At 43.3% G+C, this 14,859-nt stretch overlaps 1 protein-coding gene across 4 annotated transcripts in view; it reads left to right on the top strand.

The window, feature by feature from the left end:
• LOC139574384 (acid-sensing ion channel 2) overlaps positions 1-6,210 on the top strand; it is a 422,721-nt gene extending 416,511 nt beyond the window's left edge. For all 4 annotated transcript variants that reach the window (XM_071398922.1, XM_071398937.1, XM_071398928.1 and 1 more), the window contains 4 exons: positions 570-661; positions 1,543-1,622; positions 2,574-2,642; positions 3,335-6,210. In XM_071398922.1, the coding sequence (XP_071255023.1) occupies positions 570-661; positions 1,543-1,622; positions 2,574-2,642; positions 3,335-3,436 (343 nt within the window). In that variant the 3' untranslated portion in view covers positions 3,437-6,210. The remainder of the gene's footprint in view (positions 1-569; positions 662-1,542; positions 1,623-2,573; positions 2,643-3,334) is intronic.
• The last annotated feature ends 8,649 nt before the right edge of the window (positions 6,211-14,859 follow it).

The raw sequence follows: 14,859 nt of genomic DNA, 5'->3' as shown, positions 1-14,859 counted from the left end.
TCAGCCTACAGTATCACATATATTATATGTAGTAATAGTAAGGAGTGTGTGGGTGGAAAGTGAAGATATTACACTGAGATGTCTTTGACGCTCAGACTAATGGGAAAGAGAACTGGAAGCCTGGTATTGAAGAGATCCGTCATGTTATCATATAATGTGGTTTTGATGATAATAACAATAGGCATTCTCTAGTGGATGCAGTCATCAGTTGAGATGCTACTCTACTAATGACATTGTATGGGACATATGGTTCAGTGTAGGAGAATAAGTACCCTTACTTATGGCAATTGATAATACAACTATTGATATAGTAGGTATAGTATGCCCTGTATGTCTATTTCCCCATTGACAGAAAGATTAACAAACTTCGAAAAGACTGATGGTTAATAAAACTTTCAAAAAATACAATTAAAAAAACTGATGGATTTAGACTGACGGTGTGAAGAATGACTGATGACTTACCAGTGCATTGATTGATAGTTAAATAGGATGACAATATCAAGATAAATGTATTGTCTTCTCTTTAACATGATTGAAGTGTTATCTGATCTTATCGATGTCTCTTTTAGGGATAACATCCTAGTCCTGGATGTGTTCTTTGAGGCCTTGAACTATGAGACCATTGAGCAGAAGAAAGCCTACGAAGTGGCAGGCTTACTGGGTATAGTCAACTATCTAGCTATTACCTTCCTATCTTCTTCCCCTCTCTCTCGCTTTGGCTCTCGCTCTCCATCTCCTCTCTCTCTCCATCTCCACTCTCTCTCTCTCTCTCTCTAAAATTCAAATTAAGATACATTTAATTAAATAAAAATAAGATTATAAAAATAAAGAATAGCTAATAAATAAAGAACAACGTACATGGATGATGGTTACACTATATATTACTGTTAGTTATATTCAATGTAAATACTTCAGGGAATTAATGGTTATGGGAAGTCAGGCTATGACAATCATATACATACTGTATCTGGCAGTAATATGTGCGGTTTCTCCCTCCCCCATAATAATGTAATTAGTAAATGCACAGAAGTTGGGAATTGATTGAGATATTTTCTTGAAAATGATTATCTTTTTTGGGAGTATTTCACAGGAAAAAGTGCATCTCTGTCTCTACCTCCCCTGTAATGCAGTGACCACATAGATGCTCTTCTTTGGGTAGCCATGTCTTTTTGTGTCTCCCTTTTCTATAGTCAGTTGGTGTTCCCTGAGCCTGTATTTGGTCAGGATCTGTCTCTGTTTTGTATCTCTGACAGAGTAGAGATATTCTGCATTTTTGTATTCTGTTTTGAGGGCCAAATAGCAATTTAGTTTATTCAGTATTTTTGTTTCATTTTCCCAATTAGGAGGATTTCATTTCTGTAACAATTTGATTGATTTCCCTGTGTGTTTGGATAATAGAGTTGTTTAGTGTTTTCAATAGCTGGCATAGGGGATTCTTTTCAGGGTTCAGCTCTTGGGTTTCCAGTGCTTGCTAGCTCTCTCTCTCGCGCGCTCGCTCTCTCTCTCTCTCCTCTCTCTAACTGTGTATTGTTGATCTTCCAGGTGATATAGGTGGTCAGATGGGTCTGTTCATCGGGGCCAGTATCCTTACCATCCTGGAGCTATTTGACTACGCCTATGAGGTCAGACATAGAACACACACCATGTAGAAACTTCCAAACACACACATTCTCACAAACGCATTATCAAACACTCTCACAGACAGTTATGTTTGGCGGAAGAAATAATAACTAAAACATGAATAACAATTCATATCAGAGACACCAGTCTAATCGGTTACACACACATTTCTCTACAGACTCAAGGCCAATCACACACACACACATATTCACATTCACATTTAAAGTGTTGAGACGAAAGAGCCTTGCCATATATCTGTCTGGGCTGAGTGATTGAGGTGCGTGATCAGTCTTTTCATTAAGTCAGCTCAGCCGTTGGTCTCTCTCTCCTACTGCTTTGGTCTGCTTGGAGCTCTGCCAAGGACAAACCAGTCATTCTGGGCCCTCTGGGCTTTAGAAATACACATGAGAAGTATTTCTTTTCAAACCTTTCTCATGTTTTAATGGGGAGCCTGTGCGGGGTGTTTTGTCGCAGACAGAGAGAGCTGCTGCTCTGGCTGTGGTTTTAAAGACCGCCACTAAAATAACAGCCTCGGTGACGTTTGGCCTTGAGTCAAGATATTATTACATATGCTGATGCCTCGTCACTTTACCATGCCTTCATGTACATATCTACCTCAAATACCTGGTACCCCTGCACAGTGATCCGGTTCTGGTACTCCCTGTACATAGCTCCATGCTTGTGTATTTTATTCCTCTTATATTCCTAGTTTTCTTTTTATTATTATTTTTTAACTCTGCATCGTTGGGAAGAGCTCGTAAGCAAGCATTTCATGGTAAAGTCTACACCTACTGTATTATTTATGGTGCCAATTATAACAGTTAAAATTCACCTTAAACTAAATTGGTCATAAGTAACCACAGCATGTAAAAACCACACTTCATGAATCATTTTGTGATACTGTGTATGTCCTTATGACCCTGATAATGTGTGTTACATATATATGTTGTAAGGTGGTGAAGGACAAGTTGCTGGACCTACTGAGCCGAGACGACGAGGAGGAGAGCCACGGAGAGGACGTGGTAAGGTCATCAGGTTAATCAGATGACAAACTGGACTGTCACACTGTTTGGAAAATGTTTTATATTGTATTTATGGCTTAGCATCCAGCTAAACCTCATTATGATTTATGTTATTCTGTGCCAGACAGCTATCCCAATCTAATTCTCAGTTATTGACAAGAAAGGAGATGAGATCTCTCCTACTGAATCGTGTCAAAATGTCACTCAGTGTATTTTAATTTTAATTAACCAGGTGAGTTGAATGAGAACACATTCTCACATACAGCAACAACCTGGGGAATAGTTAAAGGGGAGAGGATGGATGAGCCAATTGGATGATTAGGTGTACATGAGGGCCAGATTGGGTATGTAGCCAGGACACCAGGGTTAACACCCCTACTCTTACGATAAGTGCCATAAGATTGTTAGTGACCACAGAGAGTCAGGACACCCTTTTAACATCGCATCTTAAAGATGGCACTCTGCACAGGGTAATGTCCCCAATCACTGCCCTGGGACATTGGGATCTTTTTTCAGACCAGAGGAAAGAGTGCCTCCTATTGGCCCTCCAACACCACTTCCAGCAGCATCTGGTCTCCCATCCATGACAAACCCTGCTTAGCTTCAGTGGCAAGCCAGCAGTGGGGTGCAGTGTAAACGTGTGCATGTGTATAAGTGTACTACACGCATATGTGTGTGTCACCCTACCTCAGAGTTCCTGTGACCCGGTGGCGAACCACTCGGAGGCCATCAGCCACACGGTGAGTGTCCCCCTACAGACCACCCTGGGCACGCTGGAGGAGATCGCTTGCTGAGCCCCCAGCCCAGCTCCACACACACCAGGCAAGGCCACTGTGAGCCACCACCACACAGGGAGCCAGTGAGCAGCAGCCTCTTCCACAGGCTACCAGGACAGAATGATAGTGACTTTGGTGGGGAGGATGCGTAGCTGGTCAGAGGAAAGGGTGGCTGGGTTGGGCTAGACTGGGCTGGGCCTCCCCTCCACACTGTCACTGTAGCACTAATGGGGATTAAGGAGCTGTCACCTGGACTTACTGGTGCTCTCTGTTACTGGAACTGTTACTGTTACTGTACTGCTGGAGGAGGACAGCCGCCTCCCCTCCCCATCACGTGCTCATCTACCTGACTCATAGGTCTTCTCCAGTTCACAGACAGACAGACTACACTGTAAACCTAACGGGAAGGGACTCATCTCTGTCCTAGACATGTGTATTCACTAGTCACCCATCGGTCAGTACTGCCAGACATTGTACCATAACAGTTGCTGTGAACTGTCCAAGTTGCATGCGCTGCTTCCTCTCGGAGACGGTTTCTCTCTTTGGTGATGCTGATTGGCTGACACTGGATTGCCGTGTTGCTTTACTGTACATTTGCCCTGTCTCTCTCTCTCTCTCTCTCTCTCTCTGTCTCTCTCCGTGCCTATGAGATGAGGCCAGCTATAGAAATAAAATGTATAGATTGAACATGGTTCACTATAACATATTTCATATGACACATCCATCTAAGGCAGTTCCATTTTGTTGATGCACTGTTTTCTTAGGTGGCAAGTTGTATATCTATGGGAAGGGGTGTTGGGACTGTATTTGCATTCATATTGGGAAAACATGACCATTCTAAAGAATCAATTCCAAAATGACTGTTTTGCGTTCGGTTATTTATTTTGTTGTTTAATGCATCCGTTCTATTGATTCCACTCCTATCAATTTACCACAAGGTTAGTACGCCGAGGGAAGGCAAGGTACTGAGCTGCTTCTTAACAACATATTAAACAGGTGCCATATTCCTATGTGTAAACTCATGTAAATTATTAAACGCTTGCCTCTTGGCGGCAGCGCCTCAGTGGGGTAAAAGCACTCATTGATGACTGAGGCTGAGCCAAAACCAGAGAGGTGGAGTATGACATTGTTTACCTGGCAGAATACAAGCAGAGTACAAATGTCGCTCATAAATGAACATGCTGAGGGGGTTTAGTTTCATTTCAGCTGCATGATGTGGGTGTGTTGTCTGGTGAGAACTGATGGACTCCCAACTCATCATATTTTACATAATGGTCTTGGCCCTTACATGGAGATAGCCCAGCTAGAAATTGAATTGAATTGAAAATTGAATTTCCATGATAATCACGGTTCTATTAATGGAAATAATGTTTGGATGATAAAAATTGCACCGATGTAGATTCAGATGAGGGGAAATGATCTTCTGATTCATTTGAGGATACAGGATGTGTTGTATTGTGATGTTAATGTTGGTGTTGTGGCAAACCAAAACGGGTACGAGACAGTGTTCTGTCCTGTCTACAGTGGACATGTTATTGAAGAAGGACTTACATGAACCGACTTATGACTGGTTGACATTTTCATTTGAAGCAAATACAAATTTGCTAACAGAGCAGGGTAATACTAACACAACGGGTTCAAATAATCAAGCCCAACATGTAAAACCTGTCGTTTGCAGAAACGGTAGCCTGCAGACTTTGCCGGGGCTATCCATCTCTGACTGAAAGACACAAGCTTTGTCAAATTGGAGATGATTTTAAGCCCAATATTTTTTTAATAGACAATAGCCCCAACCAAACACATTTAATAACCAGTTAAAATCAAAATCACCAAACCATGGGTGGTGTGAAAACCACAGGTGTTTTTCTGTTCTCAAAAGTGACAAAGGACTATCCAAAGCCCTGACATGAAACGCTGACTGGTCTGAGTCCATCTCAAAAAGGATTTGTTTCTTTAACACCCCTCCCATCTAGTGCCATCACACTAAAAGGGGCCATATTGCATCACTATGATATGACGAGTACATCCATCCAGAGTAGCATATCAATTAGCCATGATTATTCAGACAGGCGGCAGGTAGCCTAGCAGTTAGCGTGTTGGGCCATTAACCGAAAGGTCGCTGGTTTGAATACCCAAGCCGACAAGGTGAAAAATCTGTCGATGTGCCCTTGAGTCAGGCAGCTAAACCTAATTTGCTCCAGGGGCGCCGTACTACTATGGCTGACCCTGTAAAACAACACATTTGACTGCACCTATCCGGTGTATGTGACAAAACTTCTACTATGTCATCGTTATAATGTACAGTACAGGTGGGAATGAACTCCAAGTGCTTTGTGAACTATGATTTCCTGTATGTTGTTGACCTGCTGTGTGTAATCTAATCTCTCATGTATGGCTTATCATGTCTCCTTTAGCAGTGACCTCAGCCATCTCCAGGGGCGGACTTGCCATCTGGCATTTGCCCGAAATTTGCAAAATTATCATTATTTGACCTTGAGGAAAAATATGGACCGGTGTGAGGGCCTCAAGGAAAAAAATGGGCCGGTATATTACAAATGCGAGAGCCAATTTCTGGTCCCAGTCCTCCCCTGCTTCTCACCTACTGTATAGATCTGTCCATGGAGAGAGGTGAACTACTATGGGACACATACTGAGTCTCAGTGAAAATGCCACTGGTTGTTACTTCTCTTCTGGTTTCTATTGTTATTGCAGGACTGCTTTTTCATTTTGTGATGCAGCGTACAGTATGTGTTTTTAATGTGAAACGATTAAACAAAAGTTTTTGCTGCGGGGTCCTGTCGTGTTTGCCTTCTTGTGTAGACGTATCACTCATTTCTTCATAGCTTTGTAAGAGGATCCATCATGCAGACCACAAGCATAATACTCTGTCATACAGTGCTTGTGGTTTGTGGGGAGGGGTGGGAGCTTGGGAAAAGGCATCAGCGCCTAGTGTGTTGTGGTGTTAGAAATGTAAAGGGGAGATCCTATTTCACTCTGACATCTCTACTACACAGACTTAATGTCCTCCTCTCAGCTCCCAGTGATAACAGCAGTCAGGACACCAGAGGACTCCTCCCAGCAGAGCAGTACTAGTAGACAGACTGAGGGAGAAAATTCACTTGAAAGCCATTTTGTGCTGCTGGTCAGGTTCTATTTTGCATCAGCATTCTCCAGGAACTCCTGCCAGCTATTTGCTCTGTCTGTATCAAGAGCTGTGTCTGCGTCTTCCCTCTGGGTGCCCTGTTGTTCCATTAATACAAGTGTCTTATAATATTAGAGTTCAACCCCAGGATCTACAAATCATATTATTTATGGATGACAACGTCCTACAAAACACAAATGTTATGCAGTTCATTTAGCTCATGCTGCTGATACAGTGAATTGTGTGTGCACTTGATTTACTTGTAGAGTATTACCAGAAAAAGCAATCTGCCAGTAGACGGTGACCTGAGAATATTTTCACATTGATTAGGTTGATGGATGTGTAATTAAGGAACTTTGTTACCTGTATAGATTTTTCTCACTTAGGTTATTGCATAGGCAGTGTTAAAATGTGTTAGCAAAAGATCTTGGTGAGAATGCACCAACACACATGGGCAAAGATGTCAGTCGAGCATACAATTTAGATTAATGGAGAAATAGAGCATACAATTTAGATTAATGGAGAAATAGAGCATACAATTTAGATTAATGGGGAAATAGAGCATACAATTTAGATTAATGGGGAAATAGAGCATACAATTTAGATTAATGGAGAAATAGAGCATACAATTTAGATTAATGGGGAAATAGAGCATACAATTTAGATTAATGGAGAAATAGAGCATACAATTTAGGTTAATGGGGAAATAGAGCATACAATTTAGATTAATGGAGAAATAGAGCATACAATTTAGATTAATGGGGAAATAGAGCATACAATTTAGATTAATGGAGAAATAGAGTATACAATTTAGATTAATGGAGAAATAGAGCATACAATTTAGATTAATGGAGAAATAGAGTATACATTTTGAAACCGTTTTGTGGATGTTTTGTTCAAACCAGGGTTAAACAGAGAAAACCTGTGTGTGTTCATGACTTTGTGATGAATTAATCTAGAAATAATATGACAACCATTTTTGCCCAGGAGGTACAGAATCAACACATGAGCCAGTGTCTATGCTGCAGTGCCCTCTCAGAGACAGAGACAGGCCTGGGTTCATCCGGAGTTCACTGGGCATCTTTTCGGCTTTAGACAGACATTGCCGGAGGTCCTGCGGTGGAGACTGTTTTCATGCAAGGCAGGGTGGAAATGTAGAGACAATTTTCCACTGCTTAGAAAACTTGACACAGTGGCCTATAGATTTGTACAAAGCGAATGTATATTGTGAGGCAGCAATTCTAGATCATCTTGAAAGACCTAATTAGGGCTTAGATCATGGGACTGCTGTTGTTATCATTTTTGTTTACCATGGTGCTTGATATTTCTTTTGTTGCATAGAAATTGATTTAAAATAATCTGTTGGTAATGTTGAATATCAATATTTTGCAAGCAGCATATGAGAATTTATTTTGAATCAATCACATGCAACACATCTACTCAGGCTCTATTCAAGCTCTGACAAACAAAAGGTGTGATGGGTCCGCACTCAAAATTATTTTGCATAAAGGAAGCTTACTTATCTACCAACAGAATTCTCTTCGATTATAATCACAGCCGCATATATTCCCCCCCAAGCAGACACATCGATGGCCCTGAACGAACTTTATCTGACTCTATGTAAACTGGAAACCACATATCCTGAGGCTGCATTTATTGTAGCTGGGGATTTTAACAAGGCTAATCTGAAAACAAGACTCCCTAAATTCTATCAGCATATCGATTGTGCTACCAGGGCTGGTAAAATCATGGACCATTGTTATTCTAACTTCCGCGACGCATATAAGGCCCTCCCCCGCCCTCCTTTCGGAAAAGCTGACCACAACTCCATTTTGTTGCTCCCAGCCTATAGACAGAGACTAAAATAGGAAGCTCCTACGCTCAGGTCTGTTCATCGCTGGTCTGACCAATCTGATTCCACGCTTCAATCACGTGGATTGGGATATGTTCCGCATTATATCAAACATCAACATTGACGAATACGCTGATTCGGTGAGCGAGTTTATTAGCAAGTGCATCGGCGATGTCGTATTCACAGCAACTATTAAAACATTCCCAAACCAGAAACCGTGGATTGATGGCAGCATTCGCGCGAAACTGAAAGTGCGAACCACTGCTTTTAACTAGGGCAAGGTGACCGGAAACATGACCGAATACAAACAGTGTAGCTATTCCCTCCGCAAGGCAATCAAACAAGCTAAGCGTCAGTATAGAGACAAAGTAGTCGCAATTCAACGGCTCAGACACAAGAGGTATGTGGCAGGGTCTACAGTCAATCACGGATTACAAAAAGAAAACCAACCCCGTCGCAGACCAGGATGTCTTGCTCCCAGACAGACTAAACAACTTCTTTGCTCGCTTTGAGGACAAATTGAGGACACTGACACGGCCCGCTAACAAAACCTGCGGACTCTCCTTCACTGCAGCCAACGTGAGTAAAACATTTAAACGTGTTAACCCTCGCAAGGCTGCAGGCCCAGACGGCATCCCCAGCCGCGTCCCCAGAGCATGCGCAGACCAGCTGGCTGGTGTGTTTACGGACATATTCAATCAATCCTTATCCCAGTCTGCTGTTCCCACATGCTTCAAGAGGGCCACCATTGTTCCTGTTCCCGAGAAAGCTAAGGTAACTGAGCTAAACGACTACTGCCCCCGTATCACACACTTCTGTCATCATGAAGTGCTTTGAGAGACTAGTCAAGGACCATATCACCTCCACCCTACCTGACACCCTAGACCCACTCCAATTTGCTTACCGCCCCAATAGGTCCACAGACGACGCAATCGCAACCACACTGCATACTGCCATAACCCATCTGGACAAGAGGAATACCTAAGTGAGAATGCTGTTCATCGACTACAGCTCAGCATTTAACACCATAGTACCCTCCAAACTCGTCATCAAGCTCGAGACCCTGGGTCTCGTCCCCGCCCTGTGCAACTCGGTACTGGACTTCCTGACGGGCCGCCCACCAGGTGGTGAGGGTAGGTAACAACATCTCAAGGGTGCGTTCTGAGCCCTCTCCTGTACTCCCTGTTCACCCACGACTGCGTGGCCATGCACGCCTCCAACTCAATCATCAAGTTTGCAGACGACACTACAGTGGTAGGCTTAATTACCAACAGCGACGAGACGGCCTACAGGGAGGAGGTGAGGGCCCTCGGAGTGTGGTGTCAGGAAAATAACCTCACACTCAAAGTCAACAAAACAAAGGAGATGATCGTGGACTTCAGGAAACCGCAGAGGGAGCACCCCCCTATCCACATCGACGGGACAGTAGTGGAGAGGGTAGAAAGTTTTAAGTTCTTCGGCGTACACATCACAGACAAACTGAATTGGTCCACCCACACAGACAGCGTGGTGAAGAAGGCGCAGCAGCGCCTCTTCAACCTCAGGAGGCTGAAGAAATTTGGCTTGTCACCAAAAACACTCAAACTTTTACAGATGCACAATCGAGAGCATCCTGTCGGGCTGTATCACCGCCAGGTACGGCAACTGCTCCGCCCACAACCGTAAGGCTCTCCAGAGGGTAGTGAGGTCTGCACAACGCATCACCGGGGGCAAACTACCTGCCCTCCAGGACACCTACACACCACCCGATGTCACAGGAAGGCCATAAAGATCATCAAGGTCAACAACCACCCGAGCCACTGCCTGTTCACCCCGCTATCATCCAGAAGGTGAGGTCAGTACAGGTGCATCAAAGCAGGGACCGAGAGACTGAAAGACAGCTTCTATCTCAAGGCCATCAGACTGTTAAACAGCCATCACTAACATTGAGTGGCTGCTGCCAACATACTGACTCAACTCCAGCCATTTCAATAATGGAAAAATTGATGTAAAAAATGTATCACTAGCCACTTTAAACAATGCCACTTAATATAATGTTTATATACCCTACATTACTCATCTCATATGTATATACTGTACTCTATACCATCTACTGCATCTTGCCTATGCCGTTCTGTACCATCACTGATTCATATATCTTTATGTACATATTCTTCATCCCTTTACACTTGTGTGTATACGGTAGTTGTTGTGAAATTGTTAGGTTAGATTACTCGTTGGTTATTACTGCATTGTCGGAACTAGAAGCACAAGCATTTCGCTAGACTCGCATTAACATCTGCTAACCATGTGTATGTGACAAATATAATCTGATTTGATTACTTCATTTTTTGATTTATTTTTATTTTTCACTGAGAGCGCGATAGTCCCCTTTTGATTATCTATTCAAGCTCTGCTCAGAGTTAATTACACTTTCCACATGGATAGAGATACTATCAATCAGACGGGAAGCAGGAGGCAGAGGGGTGGGGAGTTACAGAGGAGGGAGATACGGTGAGTGGGGAACATGCACATATGTTAGATATGGGGTTTAAGATAGAAAGACATGGGGAGAAAAAGAAAAGTCAAGCTGAACAAAGCCACTAGTACAGGTCAGGCCATGCAGTTATCATAGTTTGCTAAGTAAAAATAGGCAGGAGGAATATTTCAACATTTCAAATTCAAACTCCTGTGTTGTGCCAGTCAGTCCACAAACTGCCAGAGTGAGAAGTAATGAACCTGAGATGCACCACAGTATTTGGGTTTTCAAATACACTACATGACCAAAAGTATGTGGGCACATGCTTGTCGAACATCTCATTCCAAAATCATGGGCATTAATATGGAGTTGGTCCCCCCTTTGCTGCTATAACAGCCTCCACTCTTCTGGGAAGGCTTTCCACAAGATGTTGGAACATTGCTGCAGGTTCTTGCTTCCATTCAACCACGTGCATTAGTGAGGTTGTGCACTGATGTTGGACGATTAGGCCTGGCTCGCAGTCGGTGTTCCAATTCATCCCAAAGGTGTTTGATTGAGTTGAGGTCAGGGCTCTGTGCAGGCCAGTCAAGTTCTTCCACATCGAACTCGACAACCATTTCTGTCTGGGCCTTGCTTTGTGCACGGGGACATTGCCATGCTGAAACAGGAAATGGCCTTCCCCAAACTGTTGCCACAAAGTTGGAAGCACAGAATTGTCTAGAATGTCATTGTATGATGTAGCGTTAAGATTTCCCTTCACTGGAACTAACGGGCCTAACCCAAACCACGAAAAACAGCCAAAAGACCATTATTCCTCCTCCGCCAAAGTTTACATTTGGCACTATGGATTGGGGCAGGTAGCTTTCACCTGGCATCCGCCAAACCTAGATGCGTCCGTCAGACTGCCAGATGGTGAAGTGTGATTCATCGTGCTCCAGTCCAATGGTGGCGCGGTTTACATCACTCCAGCTGACGCTTGGCATTGCGCATGGTGATCTTAGGCTTGTGTGTGGCTGCTCGGCCATGAAAACCCATTTCATGAAGCTTCCGACGAACAGTTCTTGTGCTGACATTGCTTCCAGAGGCAGTTCTGAACTCTGTAGTGAGTGTTGCAACCGAGGACAGACTATTTTTATGCACTACGCATTTCAATACCTGGTCCCGTTCTGTGAGCTTGTGTGGCCTACCACTTCGCGGCTGAGCCGTTGTTGCTCCTAGACATTTCCACTTCACAATAACAGCACTTACAGTTGACTGGGGCAGCTCTAGCAGGGCAGCAGACATTTTATGAACTGACTTGTTGGAAAGGTGGCATCCTATGACGGTGCCACGTTGAGAGTCAGTAAGGCCATTCTACTGTAAATGTTTATCTATGGAGATTGCATAGCTGTGTGCTAAATTGTATCAGTTGTCAGCAACGGGTGTGGCTTTTATAGCCGAATCCACTAATTAGAAGTGGTGTCACATACTTTTGTATATATAGTGTACTTACTCGCACAACTGATATTGGTACCATAATACATTTCCTGTTTATCAGAATGTTTGCCATTTGCTGCATGCTTGGGATCGAAGGAAAAGTTCAAACTTGAGTCATACAACTCGAAATCATCTGTTATTTACATCTACACTATTTCAATTTCTCACTGTTTGTGACTCACCTTGGCAGCAGTTCATCCTTCATGCCTGAAACCAAAATAATTCCTTTATTCAACGTAACTCACTTGTGGTTTGTCAGAATGAATGAAGGATTTGTTCACCTCATCAGGCCATGACAAATAACTCCACTATAGATAGGAACTTACCTGCCACAGACGTCATTTCAATGTCTAGTTTTGGTTTAAATTTGGTTGAGTTGTCAACTAACATGAATTTAACTTGAAATCAACAAAACATTTCACCATGTCATTGGATTTTTTTTTTTTTATTCCCTGACGTTGATGACTTTTTGCAAGTCCAACCAGTTTCCCACGGTGATTCAACGTCATCGCATTACTTTTGTTTGTTAAAACGAGGAAACAACGTTGATGCAACCAGTTTTTCCCAGTGGGCAGCCACATACTGCTCAATGTCCGTGCCTTTACAAACACCTCTGAGACAGTGAGGACTAGTTAGATAGCAGGTGCCTGGGAGACTGCTGTTGAATAGGGTGACTTTCTCACAGCCATGACCGCGTCACTAACCAGCCTGTGCTTATAGCCGCCCAGTGGTAATCAGCCTATCCCTTATTCCACCCAGCAGCTTGTTGTCTCTGACCAGAGGTTAAGTCATATTAAATCACTTGTCGCTCCTGTTTATGGCTTTGAAGAGCTGATCGCAAATGTAATCACAACCATAGACTTAATGGGCATCTTTATAACTTTAATCTTAAATGAGGCCCAGGGAAATCAATGGCATTTGGTACAGGCATCTAGCTGGGCTAATGAAGCACTCTGCTAATGAAGGACAGGGGCACCCACTTGACCAACCCCCTAGCATAGAAGGATTGTCACAGTCACTTTGCCTCAGTGACCATTTCTGCTAATGCCAACATTAGGACGGCAATATACAAACCAACTTCGACAAAAATTCACCAATACTGGATTTTTAGTTAGACTAGCTTAGTTTTTACCTGATGCACGTTGAGAGCCCCACAAGCAGCAGTGAAAGGTTCAGGGCCTGATGACCTGGTTAGCAGAGCTCTTTGATATTCAATGTTAAGATTATGACACAAATACAAACTATCCAGTCAAACATTTTTAGTTGTTTGGTACTTCTGCCATCTAGTGGCCATCAGTCATAATGTAAGACATACATTTATGAGCCTGCTAACTGAAAGCCTCATTAAATTTGCAGCCCCAACAATGGGAGAGCATGAGAAATGTAATGGTTTTACTTACATATTTCTGTCCTTTTCACCAATATTCACATTTAGTGTGCATCCCTCATTTCAACCAGTTTGCTGTAATATTCCCTCATGACATCATGGGTCTCAACCCAGCTCTTGGTGGAATCCTTAACAGATCTGTAAAACTCCTCCAGAGACTTGGTAGAGGCAACAACAACATCAAATTCACTCTCATCGCCACCAATAGTGAAGATTACATGCTCAATCTATCCAATGGTGCGGTAACCATAAGCTCCAAAACGCTCCAAGGTAATTAGTGGACGTCATAGCCTTGGGAGGGGCCCTTACCAGGTACTGACAGTAGGGCCAGCTGAGCCTGGGACTGGCATAGGGCAGGGACGTCGCTCCCTTAAGTTCGTAACAGTCACAAACTACCGGCTATCCAAAGAAAAAGCAACAAAGAAAGCCTTAGCAATAATGATATATATGCAATTATATTAATAACAACAATAAAAACGTAATGTTACTTGCGTAACCCAGGTTCTCTGATATTATGAATGAGATATCACACATAGGATTCACCCGAATCTCAGAAGCTCGAAGAACCAATTACATACAACTGTTGGAAACAAACAGGTCAAGTGCCGAATGAGGTGAGCCCCTCCCCTCATTATAAGGAGCCAATTGCCCACCTCCGATCATTCTCAACCATGCTGAACTTCCTAACACTCTTGCGAGTAAGGGTATGCAGGGAGATATCTCACTCATATCAGAGAACCTAGGTTACACAAGTAACCTTGAGTTATTTTTCAAAAATTTGTTTTGATATCTCACAGGTGGGAGATCGCCAACTCCCGTATCGCAAACATGCTTTCCAAAGCCAGGTAGTCTCAACATATCAACCCTCAGAGGCCCCGACACTGAAGACAGTATGCGCCAAAGAAGGCGCAGTGATGTCAAGCCAGTAGAACCTCATAAATGTATGAGGGGATGCCACAGGAGGTTGGTGGCACCTTAATTGGGGAAGATGGGCTCATAGTAATGGCTGGAATGGAAAGGGTTTGATACCACTCCATTCCAGCCACTTATGTGCCGTCCTCCCCTCAGCAGCCTCCTGTGGGGGATGCCCAACAAGCTGCATCGCAAATATCCTGTAAGGAGATAC

Source organism: Salvelinus alpinus, chromosome 1, assembly GCF_045679555.1.
Source record: "Salvelinus alpinus chromosome 1, SLU_Salpinus.1, whole genome shotgun sequence".
Taxonomy (NCBI): domain Eukaryota; kingdom Metazoa; phylum Chordata; class Actinopteri; order Salmoniformes; family Salmonidae; genus Salvelinus; species Salvelinus alpinus.
Note: the sequence above shows the minus strand (reverse complement) of the source record. Positions and strands in the feature narration are given on the sequence as shown.